The 21,389-nt window shown below is 32.8% G+C and overlaps 2 protein-coding genes across 4 annotated transcripts in view; one reads left to right on the top strand and one right to left on the bottom strand.

Moving 5' to 3' along the window:
- LOC145936821 (26S proteasome non-ATPase regulatory subunit 5) overlaps window positions 1-21,389 on the top strand; it is a 36,023-nt gene that overhangs the window by 631 nt on the left and 14,003 nt on the right. The window contains exons 2-4 of one of the 2 annotated variants that reach the window (XM_083039417.1): window positions 289-4,280; window positions 5,983-6,138; window positions 7,510-7,647. In XM_083039417.1, coding sequence (XP_082895543.1) covers window positions 289-1,618 — 1,330 coding nt within the window. In that variant the 3' untranslated portion in view covers window positions 1,619-4,280; window positions 5,983-6,138; window positions 7,510-7,647. Of the gene's footprint in view, window positions 1-288; window positions 4,281-5,982; window positions 6,139-7,509; window positions 7,648-21,389 lie in introns of those variants that run through there. The other variant, XM_083039418.1, reaches the window with a different exon arrangement.
- On the bottom strand, window positions 2,191-20,453 carry LOC145936817 (O-acyltransferase like protein). 2 transcript variants are annotated; one of them, XM_083039408.1, is made up of 10 exons: window positions 19,514-20,453; window positions 6,932-7,227; window positions 5,978-6,153; window positions 5,591-5,748; window positions 4,668-4,799; window positions 3,695-4,254; window positions 2,984-3,289; window positions 2,637-2,811; window positions 2,396-2,538; window positions 2,191-2,330 (listed from the first exon to the last, which is right to left on the bottom strand). In XM_083039408.1, the coding sequence occupies exons 1-10, from the start codon at window positions 19,821-19,823 to the stop codon at window positions 2,205-2,207; spliced, it is 2,382 nt and encodes a 793-aa protein (XP_082895534.1). In that variant the 5' UTR covers window positions 19,824-20,453; the 3' UTR covers window positions 2,191-2,204. The 2 variants fall into 2 exon arrangements, with proteins under 2 accessions (XP_082895534.1, XP_082895537.1); XM_083039411.1 differs by having other exon boundaries at window positions 4,668-4,766.

Genomic DNA, 21,389 nt, shown 5'->3' with positions numbered 1-21,389 from the left:
ATACTATAATTTATTTTTGGAGATTTATATTTGCAAATGGTTCAAATAGAATAGGATATTTGAAAATTATATCATTTAGAGTGTTTTAAAATAAATATTTGTATGTAAACAATGATACTCTGAAGATACGATTAGATAGATTTAAATTATTACTTCACATGCGACTATTATTCTTATAAGATGTAACATAAAATGTTGCTTCTTGTATATGTAATTATTATGTGTGATATAATCCTTTCAAAAATTTATTGCTAAAAACAAAGTTTCAACAACTTTTTTTTATTACAGAGAAGTTATAGAGCAGATATGTGACATTCTGACCATTCTGTTTAGCGTGCTAGAACCTGGAGAAATTTATCAAAGATATTTAGTTGAAGTATCTGCTCTGATAACTAATCCAAATGCCAGTGTAAGGTTGCTTGTGCTACGTGAATTTTTGCGTACAGTTGTGCATCCGCAAAAGATATTCCAATTGCTTGCAGATACAACTCTTCTGATTTCGATAATAAACAGAATCAGTGACAATGATTTACCAGTCGCTGAATGCGCAATGAGTATAGTGAAGAAAGTTGGAAAGAATCCAAACGGTTTACACATTCTGTATAAAGGTGAACTCCTGAGAACATTCGCCAGATTGTTGCAGAACGATACTATTAGCTTTCGCGTTTACGAAGTTATAGTGGACATTGCCAAGACGTCTAGAGAGGCTTTGGAAGTATCCGCTCAATCAGGCTTCTTGAATAGTTTAATCAATGTGCTGGAGAACGAAGACATATTGCTTCAATTAAATGCCTTGGAAATATTGACTCAATTAGCGATATTCGAGGAGGGTCTCAGCTACCTGGAGCAGCAGGAGGTGTTGAGTAAGATGGTTCAAAAGATAGCGCAGGCCAATGAAAATCCTTTGTCAAATCTTTTAATTCCCGGTCTGATGAAGTTCTTTGGTAACGTAGCGCGTTATTGGCCCAACGAATTGTTCTCCAAATATCCTGCGATAATTTCCGCGCTATTCGAGGTGATAGATAGCGAGGATCAGAATATTCTTGCTTCCGCATTGGACACTCTGGGATTCGTGTCCGTGAGCGTCGAGGGCAAGTATGCGTTGCAAGCTCTAGGAGACGCGATGCCCGGAGCTCTCAAGAAGATCGGCGAGATAGTGCAGAGGATGCCGACCGTTTTGAGAATTCACGGCCTCAACAATCTCGCTCTTATGCTCGAGGTCAAGAGGGACGAACAGGACAACAGAATCTTGTCTCTGACGAAGCTGTGGTTCGACTCGTTGTGCGAGGATCCGTTGGATATGATTATAACGATATGCAGACAACCGTTTGCCGATATCAGGCAGGCTGGTTTGGAGGTTTTGGCGGTGATCGCCTCTCAAGTGTGGGGACAAGAGTATATATCCACTCATCCGGGTCTGGTGGAGTTCCTATTAGATAGAAATATTGAATCGTTCAAAGAGTGCAAGGATGCCAAGTACGAAGTCGTGAAACGTCTGTCCCAGGCGGAGCGAGATGTATTCGACGCGGAGACTATACAGAAATTCAAGCAATTCGTTAACGAAGGTCCGTACTTTGTTGATATTAATACAGAGGTCGCGATAGAAGGTGCTTTGTAAAGAGAAGGAAGGGGAACAAATCTTCCCATTATTATTACTTGAATATTAAAGATGTATGTTAATATCAAAGATATATGTTATCTTTATAAGATACATGTTGTAGCATAATATATAATGTAAACAACTTCTATAAAATGCGGCCTAATATTTATTTCTCATTTATATTTTTCAAAAACATTGATTACTGTGAAAAAAATCAAGCTTTTGCACTTATTACAAATTTTACTTATTTTGCATTTATTATCGATTTTACTTATTAAAATGCGTATGTATGCGTTTATTCTTTTTCTCACGTAGTGAAAAAGACACTCATTGTGTCAGAATTTATACATATATTTATATATACAAAGAAAAATAATTTATTTTACATTTAGTGATATACAGAAAAATTCACGCTTTTACATATTTTGAAACAAGCTGAAACAAGTATTGTTAATACAGTGTGTATATGTAATAACGTTTACAATATTTTTTGCCATTGTTTCACAGATCTTTACAAAACTCATACATAATATGTGTAAATACAATTGTATAAATAACCGTACGAGCGGTGTGTGCGTTAAATATATGTTTTAGTCTCTCTATATTATATACGCCTTCGTTTTTTCGGCGAGAGAATCTTCAGCATACTGACTACCGGTGCTTCGAAGGTGACTGACACGATGAAGGAGAACAAGTAAGACAGCACTAGTTGTCCCAGGAATGTTATACCCTGAAAAAAATGACATTTTATACAACACTATATCTATTCGTCTTTTCCTCGACAGTTAAACTCACCACTATATCCTTCCCTAGATGAAACGGCGAATCTAAATTCATAGCGGTCAGACGGATCACGAGCGGATGGACTAAGTAAGCGCAATAAGTCACTCTGCTGAACGGATATAAAAGTGGCCACGACAATATTTTATTTACATATCCTGAAAATATAATCTTTCTTTAATCTGTTTAAGGATTAACAGCAACGATCGATTTAATCGTTAGTCTAATTTTTTTTTATTAAATAAATTATTCTCACCTCCGTAGCCGGTGCTACACGCTATTACGATCCATGCTAAACCAAGTGCCCACGCGCTGTGACTTAATGAAGAATACGCAGCGGCTGTAACGGGTGCAAGTTCCGCTTCGTATAGACCGTAAAGCAAACTCAAGAGACACGCGGAAGACAGGAGCCATCCCACGACGACAGTAGTCTAGAAAACGACGTCAAGAATTATTTTCACTTTCTAATTTGTGTATCAAAGAAGAATTAATATCGTACAGATATTGCAAAGAGACATTCAAAAGATCTTTTGATCTTTCAAATAAGCATTTTTTTAAAGTATATTTCTTGAACTTTCTGTTGACTGTACTGGCTGATCGTACCTTTGACATTTTCACTTTACAATCAGTCTTAAAGAGGAAGTAGCCGACGGACATCCCGATCAGGTAAGGACCTAATCTCGTCCACGGCTTGTCATAGATCTTGTCGAAGAGGGCCAACGGGTCGTCCGAGCTCGGCATGTGATTGTTAACTAAAGCGATATAACCGGTAGTTGCCCACGAGCTCACTAGTAGAGTGACTAACATGAAAGCTGCGGTTTTGAAGTGAGTTGTAGCCAATATTAGTATAACACCACCCACGATGTAGAACTGCGTATCATCTGCTAGGTACCAGCTCCAAAGCATGCACTGCAATACCACAATGTGACTCGTATAATTTCATCTATGGAGATAGCGAGAGAGAGAGAGAGAGAGAGAGAGAGAGAGAGAAGAGAAAGAATAATATTCAATACAAATTAAAAGAGTCAAATGAAATAAAATTCTTATTTTTAAAAAATAACAGATGGTTAAAAATTAGAGGCAAGAGCTTTAAAAAGTAATTCATTCAATCTTTATCATGAGAAGCATAAAATATATATGATATTCTATTAAAAAAAAAAAAAAAAAAAAAAAAAATTAAATAAATAAAATTAATAATCTTCAGAAACCAGTAATCGAAGTAATTAGAAAATTAAATATTTTATCACAAGAATCAATTCCTGTTAATTATAATCTTTGAAATCTTTTGCAATGTGCCAGTAAAACAAGACGCACCATTTGTTCGACGGAGAACCAGGTGTTAATATAGAGCAAATTTCTCCACCAGTAGCTTGGACAATTGTCATGATCCGCCGTAGGAGGCTCGAAGACGGAGTTTGCATGGAAATACTTCATCGAGATCTCGACCACACCCAGGACGAACATGTACGGCGCGGTGAGCCTGCTGAATCTGTACATAAGAAGGCCAGTGAACTTCAAGGTGCCCGCAACGAAGCCACGTGTACCCTGCGTGAGCCTCTTCAGGTCACCCTTGGCGTTGGTTCTGAAATATAGAAAGCTCACGAGCAGACCGCCCATGAAGAAGAAGGTGTCGACGCTGAAGGCTCCGTTTGTGATGGTCTGAAAGAGGAATCTCTTCTCCACCACTTTGCGATACTCCATGTTGTCCGAGTACTTGAAGAGAACGATGCACGTGTGCCCGAGGATAACCCAGGCCATCGATATCGCCCTGAGCCCGTGCACGGTGCTGATGGTGTCTCCGCCCACATTACGGTCGCAGATGATCTTCAGGTTGGCGCGAGCGGAAAACGAAAGCAAAAGTTCTTCGAGAACACCTGCAAAAACGATGGAAAACGTCAAGGCAAGTTTACTACTTCTCGCCAATTATAAAAGAAATTTTATTTATAAAAATTTTATAAAAATCATGCGCTTCTAATTTTCTCAGAGATTGATCTTTTAATTATTGATTTTTTTATCTTTTATGCTTTTTATGTAGAAATCAAAAGAATTTTTTTCTCTAATTAAACTCTAATTTTCGTCTAATTATTATTGTTTTAGTTATATTGTAAATTAGAGTAATTAAAAAATTATGAAAGAACGAGAGGAAAAATCTCTAATTACTAATTTCGATGATATTGAATATATTCAAGTTCAGAGAAGATTCTTGATTTATTTTAATATTAATTTTTTTAATAATATTTTTAACGACTCTGGGTTAATATGGATAAGACACAAAAATTTAACGTACTAAGCTGTCGCCCCTCCGTGGTAGACGTAGGTTGCAAGTCGTTCTCACGATCGTTGTTATTATTAATCGGCTGGATGCCGTTGCTGCTAGAGTCTGCGACTGGAACAGGAAGGTAGACCTTACCTTGTACAGCTACGGAATATAATAATAAATCGTGTCACTACTTCTGGTACTGTCCTTGTCTTGTCTTGATAGTCTGTGAGTGGTAGTCGTGGTGTTTATTAGTCGCTACTTTATTTCTCGCGAGAGAGATGTACCTCCAAGGCAATTGCGTTTTGCGTGATTACAGCATCCTTTACCGCGAGATGAGTTAGTGTAGCGAACTATAGCGTTTTTCTTTGTAAAGCAGTTATTATGCTATTATGCTGAAACCTGCCTTTCATTTAGTTATTATTTTCGTAAGTCTTTCTCAGCTTTTTTAGTTTCCTACAAGGCGTCTCAGATTCCTCGCATCTTCTTTCCTCTCTCTACTGAGTCAGCTTTTGTTCGGAATAAATTTTTCCTCTTTAACAAAAATACTAATTTATTGGCAAGATTATTAGTATAAAAGTTATACATTTAAAATTGTGAAGATTTTCACATGAATTAAAAGGGCAAATAGATAACAATCATATTATCTATTCAATTTTAATTCGCTGTTTTAACTTTAATATGTATTTTGTAATTTGAGATTTAAGTACAAAGAGATTTAGTTCAATGTCGAGAAATTGAGATAAAGAATGTCATTCATATTTTTAATGAGAAAACATTGACTTGGAAAATTTATGCAAGAATTGAAAGAATTCGTGCGAGGAATTTGTGACATGTAAAGAGCAGAAAATAATCGTCATTATCTAAATGTATTGATCTTGTAAAAACAACAGGGATGTATGTGGACAGAGATGATCAACAAAACTCTTGAACGTGGACGTTGAGTTGTTTACCGTTTAGCACTTTCCCATTGCCATTGGTGAGATGATCGAGTTTTCCGTGCTTCTCCAAATCATAGATTACGTTTTTCTTGCTCTTTACTTGTTTCAATAGATAATAATCGTATCCGGTGCCGAGGATCATCACTATCAGGACAACCGCGCCGACACCGCTAAAACACATCAAACATATCCGTTGTTCGCGCGCATTTAATTAAATTCATAAAGGAGACTTTAGTTTTCAACATTTTACTTCGAAAATAAATAAATAATATATTATATTATATTATTTTATGTTATATCTCGTATTATGTAATATCTATCTCATTTTTTGCAAAATATGACTTGTCTAGTTTTTGTAGCTTAATTTTAATCGAATATCTTTTTTTCTCGCAAACTTACGATAGGACCCAGAAGATCGGATCTGTGTACATGTCGTATAAATTGTGCTGATCTCTGACTTTTTCGATCAACGAGTGTTTCGCCGCAAACTCGCCTGCGGCGAGTTTTCCGATCACGGCGACGTCAAAGGCGGTGCATGAGAATGGCAAACAAACACCCAGGTGAATCAATCTTGTCTGAAAAATAATAAGATTTACTTTATAGTAAAGCTTTACGTAAGACAGTATGTCAGTATGCAATTGGGGAAAAAATTGATTGAAAAAGATATGTTACTCTATTTTTTTTCGTAAAACTGTACATTAGTACAAAGGTCTTGATTTTATTTAGTACATTCGAAAATGGCACAATTAATGTACTTAAAACATAAATATTGGTGGCAGATAAACACTCAGGTGAATCAATATTGTCTGACAAATAAAAGTAGATCTTCCTTATATTAAGCTTTACGTAAGATAGTACGCAATGGGAAAAAAATAAGCATTAGTTTAAGAATAGAATTGATCGAAAAAGATTTTATTCTATTTCTTCGTAAAATTATACATTAAGATCTTGACTTTAATACATTTGCATTCGAAAATGGCATAATTAATATTTTGAAAGCGTAAACATTGGTGACAAACACCCAGATGAATCAATGTTGTGTCTGACAATAAAAATAGATTTTCTTTATATTAAGCTTTACGTAAAATATGCAATGGAAAAACATGAAGTACTATTTTAGAAAAATATTTATTGAAAAAGATGTTTTACTCTATTTTTTTGTAAAATTATGCATTAAGCTCTCGACTTTGATTAAGATTTCGAAAATGGCACAAATAATGTACTGAAAACGTAAACATGTATTTTATTAATATAAATTTCTTTTATTTTTATAAAAAGAAAAATACAAGTTGAAGTAGAAAAATGTCGAATAATATTTTAATAAATCTTTTACACGACATCGATGCTACTTACTGTTGTATATCGAGACGCGTTTATAGAAAGCCTCATCATGTAGAATCCTAGAGGATAAGGTGGCATATCCGCGGCATCTGTTTGAGTCCACATGTTGCTTCCGCTGGGGCCGGTGTTGATGAGTTTTCGTGGCTCAGCATTAAATTCTCGTACCTCCTCGATCGATGACTCCGTGCCGATTTTAGGATTTTTTCGACTGTAATCTTGACCGATGTAATTGCATTCGGTGGCTGATCCGGTAAAGAACGAGTTACCCCAAAAGAATCCATTGGTGAATCTGCCCGACGCGTCGTCCACTGATGAAACGAGATGACAATAATTATTTTCTTCGTATTTTTCTCCATTTCATATTTCAAGTTTATTTGTAAATGTGTATGATTTATTTGTAAATTATTTGTAAATATATTTATTTGTATAGGTATATATTCGTAGAGACATAAAAAAAATATAGTAAAATAGAGTAAAATTTTTTTATATCGCAGAAAAGAAAAATATAGTAATCATTTTCTCATTTTATTATTGTGCTATTCGTGTTGCATTAATTTTTAATTCAGCTGTGTGTACAAAACGTGTTTCAGGAAGGAGAAATCAACCGCATGTTGGCCGAAGACGCGAGAAGTAAGGTCACGAGTTCTGGAACACCTTGTACGTGACGAAAGCGACCGCTGGAGAACACTTTCATCGAGGAGCTGATCGAGCCGGAAGTGGTCAGTCAGGTGAGTGCGGCGAAAGTACTTTTATTCAAAGTAGGTCGGCGACTCGTGAGAGTGAAAACGAGAATCGAGCCTGAGAGTCTGAGGGACGATGCATTGAAAATCTTAGATTTGAAACTGTTCTATTTATCGATATTCTATTTTTTCCCAACGCTGAAAATTTCGACTAATTACGTTATTCTTATTACTAAAAAAAAGTGTACGTTTAAAAAGTATATATTTTTTTATTTTTTATAACTTACGCGTGATATTGAAATGATTGATCAATTTTCATCAATCATGGAATCAAGCTCAGAAATTTTATATAATTTCCCTTGATTAAATAATAATTATATATTAATTTTCTTATTTTTTTAAATATTATTTAGTTTCTGTTGATTTCAACAACTTAATGCTGTTGCTATAAATAAATTTATAGCAGCTCTACATATACACACACACACATTGTGTTTTTCTATCTAATTGAAGTAAAAAATTGACTCATAATCGTTTGTGTAATTTTATCATAATCTATTCGCCTTCACCTGGTATAAATCAGTCCACGGATTATATATATATAACCAACAATGTTGGCTATTATCTAACATAAAATTAGTAAACTTCACTTAAATGTCAAGATATGGTGATTTCTATCTGATGATTAAATAACCGGACTGCGTAACTCTCTCGTACGTATGCGTTTGACAAGAGCACGCAAGCGCGTTTTTTGCAAGAGTGAGGTGGCATGGTATCCCCTCGTTTATCGTAGCGTAAACAATTATTTAACGCAACGGATGGCGTTTTAGAGCGTCATCGGGGAGGCGTCATGACGGCGAGTCTTACGTCGGAAAAGACTTGCCTTCGACGAAGTATGCACTTTCTATTCAGGAAGTAAAAGATATATTATCTAATCACGTCAGCGCATGACGAAGGACTTTACAAAACAGTATTACATAGGCCGCGGTTTGACCGCGGATTCGTTATGTCACTTGCGGTTACGCACTTAAGGCTGCGATCGACGTCATCGTTTTTCGCGCTCATCACGGTTTTTTTGAGGAATTCGTTCATTTTTTAAGATTTCCCGCCCCAGTTTTGATTCGCAAAAAAGGTTTGACTTAAGTTACTTAAGTTAGTTTTTTTTGGAATCTTGAAACTTACAAAGAATTTGCAAAGAAAAGAATAATAATTAATTTAAAAAATTATTAATTTAATTTTAAAATTAATATGTCTTTGAATTTATTAATTGCATTGTTTTTATTTCTATGACAACTCTATTTTTACCAACTCTTTTTTAGAATCCAAACAATTTTCACTCGATAGGTCTTTCAAAACTATTTTAGAATTACTCGAATAATTTTTTTATCGGGCAATACTAATAGAATGATTTTATTCTATTATCGATATTTTTCAATATTGAAAAGAATTTTTATAAATATTCTATCACCATATAATTGAAATTTCGAGTTTATACAGATGCAAGTTAGGTTTTTTTTTATCTTTATGGTTGCATTAGGGTTTCAGATACAAGGCTATTATAATTCACATCATTCAATGAGATTATCAATGCTATCGAGGACGTCGATTTTAAAGGGCATCAAGTAAAGATCAAACACATAAGCCAATCGACATCCTTGATTGCATCGTTGTGATTTGTTGACTTTTTTCTTATGCACTTAACAACGCACATAAAAATAACATTTTCATTCATGTTTTGTTATACTTGCTGCTACTTATAGCAACGTATCGCTGCTATAAGAAGCACTCTACTTTCTGCTACATTAATCTTATTTATTCCGCTTACTTCGCGTGAAATGTAAGGATTGCGTGTGTCTGTTAATTATATGTCAATCGTAAAACTAAATCAACACGATTTACAGAAAAGGATAATTATGGTAAGCAACATAAGAATTATGTAATTACCACACATTAATGACTATGAAGTCATATACCTTTATTACTCGCGGTATATGTAATGCAGGTTTAAGTAGGCGAGAGATTTATGTGAAAAGACCCGAGAGAATTTCCGTATTCGCATTCCAAATTGATTAGATATAGCTATATAAAGATGATGATGGTGATGATGAGATGATGATACTATGTTGTGAATATGTTAGGAATAATATTAAATGCGCACAATACGTATTAGATGCATAATATTAGATATTATACATCGAATGATTATAATTATGCCTATAATGATGAAATACAAAATAATAAAGATAGAGCAATAAATTAAAAAAAAAAGAATCGTCTCATAAAATAGAAAAATATTTTATAACTATTATTACACAAGAATATAAAATGGAAATAATTAATAATATTAGACAACAAATGCAATAATTTTTTTTTTGAAAATTATGGATAAATATAAAAAGTTTTCCTGATATTTATTAGATAATTATAATTTTAAATACAGCTTTTCTATATAATTAAAAAGAATGTTCTATTTCATAAAAATTCGTGAAAGTTGTATCGAAAAAGTATTTATATACTTCAGAAGATATGCTTTTGACTCTCTTCGGATTTAAAAAAAAATTCAATAATTAAATAATAATAAAATCAATAAGTTCGAATGAGTCTTCCTAAAATATGATCTTCTTTAAAGAAACATTTTTTTGCTTGTCAATCATTGACATTTACTATTGTCGATGTTTGGTAATTTGCGACTGATACACGCGCGGGCTCACAGTCGGATTAGAATAATAATGACTTTTGAATTGTGAGTCAGTTACAGTTCTATTGTAAGATTTTAAAGTCAAGTTCACGATCGGCACGTTTCAATGCTACAAAAACATAAGTATAGTCAATGCAACGCTCGATCTTGATTGAACTTTGGAATCTTAGTTCTATTTTATAATCCATTCACACACGTGCATAAATATCGCGTTTCGCGGTTAAAATCTTGTCGTAACAAGGTAGTTTTAGAGAAAAAGCGACCGCAAACAATTAACTTAATCTCAATTAGCATAGAACTATTTTTTTCCATTGAAAATTTAATGCTATATATTTTAAAACACATTTTGAGAATATAATCTGTATATTACATTTTTGGCGAATTTTTTAAGAATCTTATTTTGATTTACATCTTACATTTTTAATTACTTATCAATCTAGCTAAAATATGTTGTACATTGTTGTACTCCCCCCCCCCCTGAGAAAAAAAACAATTGGCAATATCTTCAAGACTTCAAAAAAGAGAAGATATGTGCTATTTAAAAAAAAATGTGTTTACGGTAAATGATCCGAAAATGTCTGATTTATATAATTCTCTTATATTTCTCGAAATTTTATCACGATCACAAATTTTATATCAGATTAAGTAAAATTTTATTTTTCTCTAATATAATTATTTAATAACAAAATTAAAACTTAATAATAAAATTAATAATAAAATTAGAACTACGCGCGATATTTTACAGCTGAGAAAATAACGTCACTTTTTATTTTGAAAGTTTAAAAATACAATAACGAGCTATTCGATGCGTGAAGTGTAATTAAGTTATTTAGCAATTATTAGCAATTGACTTTATTCTGCGAGAAATGTTATAGCTATTTTATTCATTATGTTTGCACAAAATGTTTCATTATTTTCATAATTTTGATTGGCTGTTTTCAACACTGACAATGAGTATTAACCATCCGAATGTGGCTAAAGAATTCGCAAATTGCTACATTCTTTTGCTTTATATCTTGATTTGACAGTTTCATATACACACACTCGCTAAAATAATTCGACAGCAATTTACCGTCGCGATTGCGGAAATTTCAAGTATGTACTCGAAAGAAAAAGACTAATCAGGAAATGCGTCGACACTCGACACATTGAAAGCTAAAAGAAAAGAAAGTGATCTTACCAAAAAGATAACATTGTTTTATACAGCGTTTTTTTTTCTCAAGACGAGAAACTTTGAGAATTCTCCGTATTACTTTTGTTTGGTATTTACAATAATTAAGTAACAATTAACAATCAAGTACAGAGTAAAATAAAAATCTCTAATTCCAAATATAATGAGTTTCTTGCATCAGCGTACGCATTTCTTTAATTATGCAAACTCACTGCTTATTTTGTTACGCACATTTATTTGTATACGTAGCGCGTAAATTGGAGAAAGTGTGAACCCGAAGAAAGAGAGAGAGAAAGAGAGAAACGCGTTTGCATACTGATTGAAGCTAAATGTTGCAATACTACCGTCTAACCGTCTGGCATTGACGATATTAATGTCCGTCTGACATTGGTTTGCTTTCTTAAATTGACGGAGGTCGAGCGAGAGGCGTCCTTGACTAACAATATGAAAGTAGAGCGTACGAATTTCTTTCCCGCGCGATATATTCGGGTGAAAGCGCCTCTGGTCTATCTAGATCGGAATTCATAATCTTGTCCGGCAATCTGAACTTTTGACATTTGGATTTTGGAATAAGGTTTCGTCCGTTTTCTTAATTTAGTCTCCTCTCCTCATTCTTTCATATCAGAATATATCACGCTTCTAAATATGAGATACATTGTCTAAGGCGAAATTTATGGTTGCTTTAATTAGATGTATAATGACTCTTGTTTTCAAATAAAATCTTTCGCAATTTATCTACGAAATTTCGCGACTAATTTTATACAGCTACGAATCACTTTGTCACGTGAATGTCTAGTGAAATTAACTTGACAGTTTATTGATGGTCATCGATATATAACAATAATATTTTCTTTTTAAACTCTCATTTATAAGAGTTGACATTTGACTAGTTTTTATTCTAAAATACTAATCTGAATAGAGATATGTTGCTGAAATAATGTATAATGCAATACTGTTCGAAAAATCAATATTTCAATAATATTAAAAAATAAATTTTTAATAAATTTTGAATGTTTTTCAAGATCAAAAAATTGTTGGAATTTTCCTAAATTGCGGTTTACAGATTCAATAAGTGATTCAATTAGCAAATTAGATAAACATTAGCATACAGGAATTAAGACAGGGCAAGCTATTATAAAAATTACGCGATATTATTTCTTACTTATTACTTTTACAAGACGGAATATATTGAATTGACATTCGAGGAAGGAAAACGAACACGTGAATTGTAAGACGTATGTCCAAAGAGAGGCGCGGTGACTTTCTTTTTTTCCGACATGCACGAAAATGTAATAACCCCGATACATGAAAGTGAAACGCATCCCGTTTCTAATGCAGCTGTCATTTATAGCCGCGTTATTGCGACAGATAAATTGGTACGTTTCGAAGCGAACCTATAATTTAGGCCGCTAGTGAAACGGTCGATCCTAGTGTGATTGACCTTTTTGTTTATTCACAATTGGGCAACTCGAGTGGACGTTCGATCAAATCAAAATTCTGTCCGTGACGACACGCAATCGCTCAACATATTTATATGCATCGATCATATGACAAAAGTGCATCCGACTCACTTCGATCGAGTTGCAACGTTTTAGCAATTTTTTTATGCGTTATATTATTACTATTATGAACAAAATATTGCTTTTCACATTATTCGAAATCTGATTGTTCATCTAAAAATGCGGATGCAAAAGTTTTAGACACGATCGTTCGAGATTGTAATTTGGCGCAATTTTTTTTTTTTTTTTTTACTCCAATAAATTGTCACCGTGCAATGCTGACTAATGCAAAGACGGAAGTGTTTAGCGACGATTGTAACAAATTACTAATGGAAATGTGACTGAAGAATGAGCAAACAGAGACAGTTTGCTGCTAGTTTTTATCGCTCGTTAACACGACGACATATACTTTCTCTATCCTGTTTCTCTCCACTTCATTAGCATCTGGAACCATTTGTGGAATCGATTACTTTCCTGAAAAATTGGGACATTGGAAGTCCCAAATTTGGAAGTTTTTTTTTTAAATTCGCGAAGAAAAAGTTTGATAAATTATTTTTTTTGAACTTTATTCTTCGAGAGAGACATCAGGTAGATTGCACCATTTCATATCAATGTATTCGAAATATTATTACATTTACCGGTCGCCTGTCACCACAGATAGATAGATTATTAAGTATGATATCAACTTTAATTACATATAATTACGTTAATTTCATTTCTCCGAAATCCGGTAATAATTTACAGCATTCCGGTATTTATATTGCACTTACGCGATTGGGAATTTCTCTGATTAATAAGTGATATTTATTCCGCAGAAATATCACCGAAAAGCAAGAATTATTCTTTATTTTCTCTTTTCTTCCAATATAACTCTTTCATACTTTCCGATAAATTCTAGAAAAGCGATATAAAGTGTTGGAAACATATTTTCGTAGCAATTAAAGAGGTAATATCACTGTGATATAGGGGAAAATTGCGACCGATAGTTGATAGCTTAATGACACTGTCACGATGTTGTTTAGTAGCGACTAATTTTACCTAATTTTACCGCCAATCACCGTAGACTGTCGATCTGCTATTAATACTCGCCCCATATATATGACGTAAGTTTGTAACGTAGAAATTACTTAATCAGCGTGTCGGAGACACGCTATATAATTATAAAGATATCTTCGCGTGTGAAATATACCTGCAAAATCTATATATATCATGATTATAAATACATATACATCAGATGCTTGTCGATTTCCATAATTTTAGCGCTCTAGCTGAAATTAATTAAGTTTTACGAACATAAATTCAGCTAATATAATTTATGGGAATAATATAGTGGAAAGTGTAATGTTTCTAAACGCGGTAGGATAAAGATATGTTTATTTCGGTTTACGTAGTTTTTGCTTCATTTAACGCAGCTATTTAACATTCGCATTTGTTGGAGAATTGGCGAATCGTCGTGGATCGAATGAACGTAATCCTACTCGATTAGGCGAATCGTCTGGAAATAGAAATGCGTTTCCGCGAAAGCGAAAGCTTGCGATTTCATCCCCAGCTCTGCCACGTAATTCTCCCTTCTCGAAGTAGTATAATCTCCACTAATCGCGATGCCGATTTGGACTCGCCGCTTTCTAATGTCCGATCGAGTCTCTGCACAACGAGTCTTTGTCTTTATATACAATACAACAATTGTAAAACATAAATTATACATGAGCATGCGCATCATGCTATATGTGTATATTTTAACATATGTATAAATCTTGATGCGGTTACACATGTCGGAGAGATTCATTTACGTAACTCTTGGATAAGGATCATAGGGTGCTTTATCTTGATCGCGATCAGCGCTTTCCAAGGGCAATAAGGAAGATCGTATAACTTTTTTCGCTTTTATTACAATTTTAATTGTCTATTAATTTTATAATTAAATAATCGTATTGTGAAACATGAATAATTATAATTTCCTGTCAAACCGTAATAATAAGTGCAAGTCAGTACATTTTTTAGGGAAAATATAATATGCTGAAATCATTTTGACGTGAAAAAAAATTAAATTTTTATATTTTAAGTATAGGAGAAAATATTCTAGTAAAAAACCGGTTGAGAATTATATACACACTTTTACGAAACTGTTTCTATTTCTTCGAATAAATAAAACGTGATTTTTACGCTTTCGCGCAACGTTTTATTTTACGCATATTTTATAATTTAACAACGGCGATCTTCTTTCAGTGGATTTTGGCAATTTGTAACGGTAGAAACCAGAAAGTAATATTTTCAATTTGTGAAGGCAGAGTGGTGGAATAAATCGCGTGAGAAACTATAAACGCCTCCGAAAGTCGAAAGAGCGACGTCGTGTGTTCGAGACAAACGATTCTTTTTAAAGTGTCATAACGGTAATGTTTCCTCTAACGATATTTCTCTTCGAACCGCAGATGCACCTTTCACCTTTGCACGCGCATAAAATTCGCGAGATCCACGAGAATTTCGCTACGATGATGCATATCGCGGGCTCGCGGAGGGTGAAAGCGGCCGATTATGTTTGTTTTCTTTTGCGATTAGGACGCTGTCTCACGTGTGTAATGATCGTTTGATGAGAGGAACGAAAATGACAAAATTGACCCGTAAAAATCGACTAACTCGCGTTTATTTTTTCTCGAATCGCGTCGATACTTTTTTCGATAACTTTCCCCAAATTTCCAATATCTGAGAATGAAATGTGAAAGAAAGAGAAGGTGAACCTTGGCCCACTTAAAACTTTTACCTGAACGTCAGGTTCCTTCTCAGGTTTCTTCTGGTTAAGAAATTTGGAACACGGAAAAAGAAAGGATATTTGTTCGTGGTCTGAGCAGTTTTTTCTTTCGAGTAAAGTAATGAAATTAATCACGTGCATTTCAGATATGTCCGAATATTTGAATGGTATAAAGTAAAATTTAAAAAAAAACACATTTAAAGTGTCTTTAATGCGTGCCATAAATATTCGTATACATATATCTATAATATAGAAATACATGAATGTAATAGAGAAATATTCTAGCATATATATCACGATTTATATAATATTGTGATATCGCGATATCGTAAATATACGTAACACTTATCTATGTAAACTGTTTTTCTTTTTACGATACTTGTCGAGTACTCTCGAACGATATGGCGTTTTCAAGAAAAATATTTTATATAAAAATTAACAAGACGTAATCGTTCCGCACATCAAGAGAAACACGGTGTAACCGGATTATGTTTTCAAATCTGCTTTTCAGTTACGTTAATTAATGCTCTCAAGCGAGAACAAAACACATAAATAAATCTTAAAATTTTTTTAATGCGATCTAAGATAAAATTTTTGACGTTTTGAAATAACATAAAAGACACTCCTTTCTCTTGCGATACTTTTTATGGAATGTAAAATTGCTACGCATTTTTTAATCGAGCTTTAGTTTTGGATAAAAATCTCTACAGATAGACTTGTAAAATATATTACTCTCTCTCTCAGATGAAAATTCGATTTTTTTCTAAATGAAACAGCAGAAAAGAGTTAGTCTTGTTTGCGAAAAAAATGATTATATTTCCACATGTTTAATGCGCGTTTATTGCGAATATGTGAAAAGTGATATTGACCGAGAAAAGTGAAAATACGACTCGCAATTTATACCTGGCGTCATTTTTTTCTGAAGCCGGCACGTTTGATCGGCTCTTTGTCGCGTCGCTAAAAGTGAAACTTCGCGAAATCACTAAAGTAGACAAACCAGGAAGGGTAATGGAGGAGGATACTGAAAAGCAATTGTTTGTAAGGATGTTCCTGGTTTGTTAACGTTGACTTTATTGGGGATATTCTTTCTTTCTTCGACCGAAGTGTGAACCGGATGACATCGATAAAGTGTCTTTGAATTATCAGCGTTTATCAGTTAATCTTAAAAATGTCAACGAATTTTTGATGAATTCAGAATCGATACTTATTCGAGGAAAATCACAAAGCTGTCATTTGACGACTTCAATTGATACTTTAAACATCGCATTTTATATTAAATCTCTGATTAGAAAATACCTTATGCAAAATTAAAGTCCGCCTGACAATTAATGATGTCTCGTTGATTAGATTTTAATAGAAAAAATTTGATTGCAACTTGATCTCGAGAAATCAAGTCTCGATTCAATCATTAAAATAACGACAGATGACTCCACATCCTTGCGGATGCAAGTTTGTTTCTATGATCGTGATGCAATTGAAAGGGATCGTTTGAATAACTCACATCTCACTCGAATGATTTAGCACAATTATCTCGCGATGCAATGTAATGTAGAAAGCTGCATGAGGGAGAAAGTTGCAATGCATAAATAGGAAGTTACATACGTACATGACGCGTATAAAATTATTTCGCACAAAATACAGAATACGACGTAATCAGATCAAGAATCAAATATATATATCTATATCAGCATATATCTAATATATCAGTATAACGTAACTGATTATATAAAGGAATATTGTAGGCGTGTTATAAGAGATACATACATATGTAACGACATAAAAAAGAGAAACATAATAATTATGTAATGAATGCCCTCTGAAAGAGAGAAATGATATTATTTATATCGAATTGTAATTCTTAGATCTTAGATATTTATGTAACTTATATAAACTGTAGCCTCGTTGTAAATTATTCGTTCGGAAGTACAAATTCTTCAATTGCAATTTTTTTCTGCATTTTTCATTGTAATTTTTCGTTGTTGCCGTACAATGACTCATATTATCATATTGTATGACTTTGCAATCTCTGCTTTATCTTTATGCCTCTCTTGGCCATATTGTCATATAATAATGACTTTGTAACCTCTGTTTTATCTTTATTTTTCCTTGGGCATTGCAGAATAAAAATACGGAATAGAAAAACGGAGAATATAATAAAGGAATTTTCGTGAAAAAAAATATCGATGATGTATACTTTTTTTTTTATTATAGAATAAGATACTAAATGCACGATAAAAAACAACTTTCTGCAAGGCAAGCCATTTATTCCACGAAGGGCATCCTTGTTGTTGCAGTAAAATGAGAACTTCATACGTGTGACAGGTTGTTTGTCTTGTATAAGAAATGAGAAAGTGTTTCCACTGTAGTAGCTTCATTATGATAAAAAGATATCATTATAATAAAAAAGATAATAAAAAACCACGAAGGTTCTTGCCGAGCTCTTTGTTCCTCTTCCGTGTATTTGTATTCTAGATGAAACCAAAGATATAAAAGTAGAAATTGCAAAGTTATTATGTGACAATATGATTTAATACGTGAAAGACTTTAAATTGAATGACTTTGAATAATCTTTAAAATGGTGAAGCTTATTACATAAACACAGAGACCTAGAAAGTGTATAATTCAATATAATCAATCTCTCGAGGCGTTCATTAGCTATAATCGTATTCTACTAGCAAAGCAACTTGTTGAGACTTCTTTCGTTCGAAACATCAAAAAAAAACTTTGGTGTTATAAATTAATAATTTATTAATTTATTATCAATATAATTTATCAAATTAATCAATAGCCTATTAAAGCTGACAGATTTATAAAATTGTATAAATATAATTCATATTAGTTATTAATTACAAAGAAAATATTGTTTTAGAAAATGTGATTAAGGTGATTAGAAAAATATATTAATAAGCGATATTATTATTTCCGAAATTCGCGAAATAAATCCGCATTGAATCAGCCGATGAAAATTTTGTCAAAATTTATAAGTAATCTTAAAAAATTTGTAATAAGAAGCCTTGAAAACAATTACGATCTATACTTCACTGTTGCTATACTAATATTGCGGTTGTTGTGGCTAAACTTTCTATTGATATAACAAATTTTGCTTACAATGTGTATAACAATTTCATAATATAGTTATAAGAAGAAAAAAAGAAACAAACGATGATGATTTATTTGCCACTATATAAATAACAGTTTCTCTCGCGTTTTATAATAAAGAATAAATTATTTAATAATTTAATTATTTTTTAATAAATTATTAAGAATAATAAATTAGAAAATAATAAATTATTGTAGAAATAAAATATTGTAGAAATAATTTATAATTTACTTACATAATATTCTTTAATATTTTTCAAATATTTAACTTTTAGATATATTCTGACTTATATAATAGATTTATTAAAATATATATATTATATATATATATATATAATATATATATATATATAATATATATATTTTAATAAATATAATATATATATATATATATTTTAATAAATATAATATATATATATATATTTTAATAAATATAATATATATATATATATTTTAATAAATATAATATATATACACACACACACAATATATATGCTGATATGCATATTTTAATTAAAAATTTCATATTTTTAGCCAATGATTTATTAACAAATAAAAAATATATTTTTGAATTTATAAATAGAGAAAACTAATACTTTATAAATTTACAATTGGGAATTTAATTTAGAATTTAGAATTTCAACTTTAATCCAAAATACACAAATTGAACAGCGTAATAATTAGCGAAACTTAAATCTTACCTTTAAGAGCCCACAGTTCTTCATTCTGTAGAGCTTCGACATAGGTCGTAATGTCTTTGCCGCATTGCACCCCAACGGCGTATTTTCCTTCGGCCCAATTTCTTACTAAATTACGCGCACTGAAAACGTCCAGCGTTTCCGACAGGCTGGTCCAGTTCTTTTCGACCACATTGGTCGTCGCTGGCAAGCTTCTTACTCGGAGAATCGATTCTTCCGCGTTATCGTTTGGTATAGCTGTAGGTATCTCTTGGGCATAGATCGCAGACACTATAAGCAAAGTGGCAATTAGCAAACGCATCGTACTCTTCATGTTTATCTCATAAATTGTTCACAAGAAAGAGCGACGAGGCGCGCGTTTTGAAAGAAAATTCGTGCGAGATCACACTTAATCGCGAATCTTCAGCATCGTCGTCGAAATCAAGACGGTATTAGGATCTTCGTGATCGATCGTTCAAAAAAAATTCCTCTTCCGATGTGGATCTTCGCTAAAAAACAGGCGAACGTCTGAAAAGTCTACGAGCAAATCAAGTATCGATCCTCCGTCAGGATGCTCGTGACATTGTCAGAGAGGATGTTACAGGATGTGCCTCACTTGTTTCCGCACTCGGTCAATTGGACTTCGATTGATCACGATTGATACGATTTACGTAACGAAATTATGTCAATCTTTGGAATTCCATTTCCCTAACTGTCGGAAAATCCTGATAATGCGATCTTCTCAAGCTCATGGCGACACGTCGACAAGTCCGGTTTGTCGCATCTGTTCTCAAGAATAGAAAACAAATAATATAGAGAAAGATATAATAGGGCTTTCTCAGGTGAACTCTTCTTTCTCGCTGGATGATCACGGATCAACTGTACGAGTGGATTGTAGTCCGACCAATGATTCTTGAATGTTTCGCGGTACCATAATGAAAGGAATGGTGGGGCCGAGTCTTCCTGTGGAGTGAAAACTGACAACGTTTAGACTGCGCGCAAGGTAGCTGGAATTCATTGACACATGTGTCCGCATACGCTTCGGACGTCTAATAATCAGAGGGAAAGAAAGAGGGAGAGAGAAATTGTTTTTTTTTTAATAATTTTTTAATAAATTAATTTTTTAATTAATTTAACGTAATCTTACAATCTCTTTTTCTTGGAACAATTTGACAAAATATATAGCTGCTGCATAAGAACTTCGTTTAAATGTATAAACTTTTTTGTAAAAAAGTCAATGTTTGTTAAAGCGTCTGCCATTAAAGTTTTCCATCTTGTGGTCAAGATGTTTGTATATATACACAGAATTTAATTCGAACTTATCGCTAAAATTCTGAGGAAGTTGACATCAATTTCCTAGGATAATTTTTTGCAAGAGACAGCGGTATACTTTATTCCTCTACAAACATTTTAAACGAGATGTATAAAAATCAGCTGCCTCGCTTTTAAAACTTTCGCTCCGAAAGGAATGAATTTAAAATTTATGATATTCGAGAATGTAAACATTAATGATATTCGTGGAATTACTATCGCGTTTAAGTACATTACGCAACTGCAATTCCGGTTTCGCATTTAGCATCATTTAGCATAGAAAGAAATGCCCGTCTTTTTTTTGACTGATGGACCACGGAGTATCACGTGTTGACGAGATAAAAATGTTTGAAAGATGTCTCTCCTTTCGATAGTGATTTTTTTAAAACTCTCGCAGTGATAACAAACGGAGAAGCAAAAGCTCCGTTATTATTTAATATATTTTTAATATACCTATTCAAATTTTAATATCGCGTTATTTTAGTATATTTTTTTAGTATATTTTTAATATATTCAAATTTTAATATTATAATATATTTAATATTTTAAATTTAATAAATTTAATTTAATAATAATTTTGATATAACAT

Source organism: Prenolepis imparis, unplaced genomic scaffold (genome assembly GCF_030444845.1).
Source record: "Prenolepis imparis isolate NDT839.2.m4 unplaced genomic scaffold, iyPreImpa1.0 SCAF_5, whole genome shotgun sequence".
In the NCBI taxonomy this organism is placed as follows: domain Eukaryota; kingdom Metazoa; phylum Arthropoda; class Insecta; order Hymenoptera; family Formicidae; genus Prenolepis; species Prenolepis imparis.
Note: the sequence above shows the minus strand (reverse complement) of the source record. Positions and strands in the feature narration are given on the sequence as shown.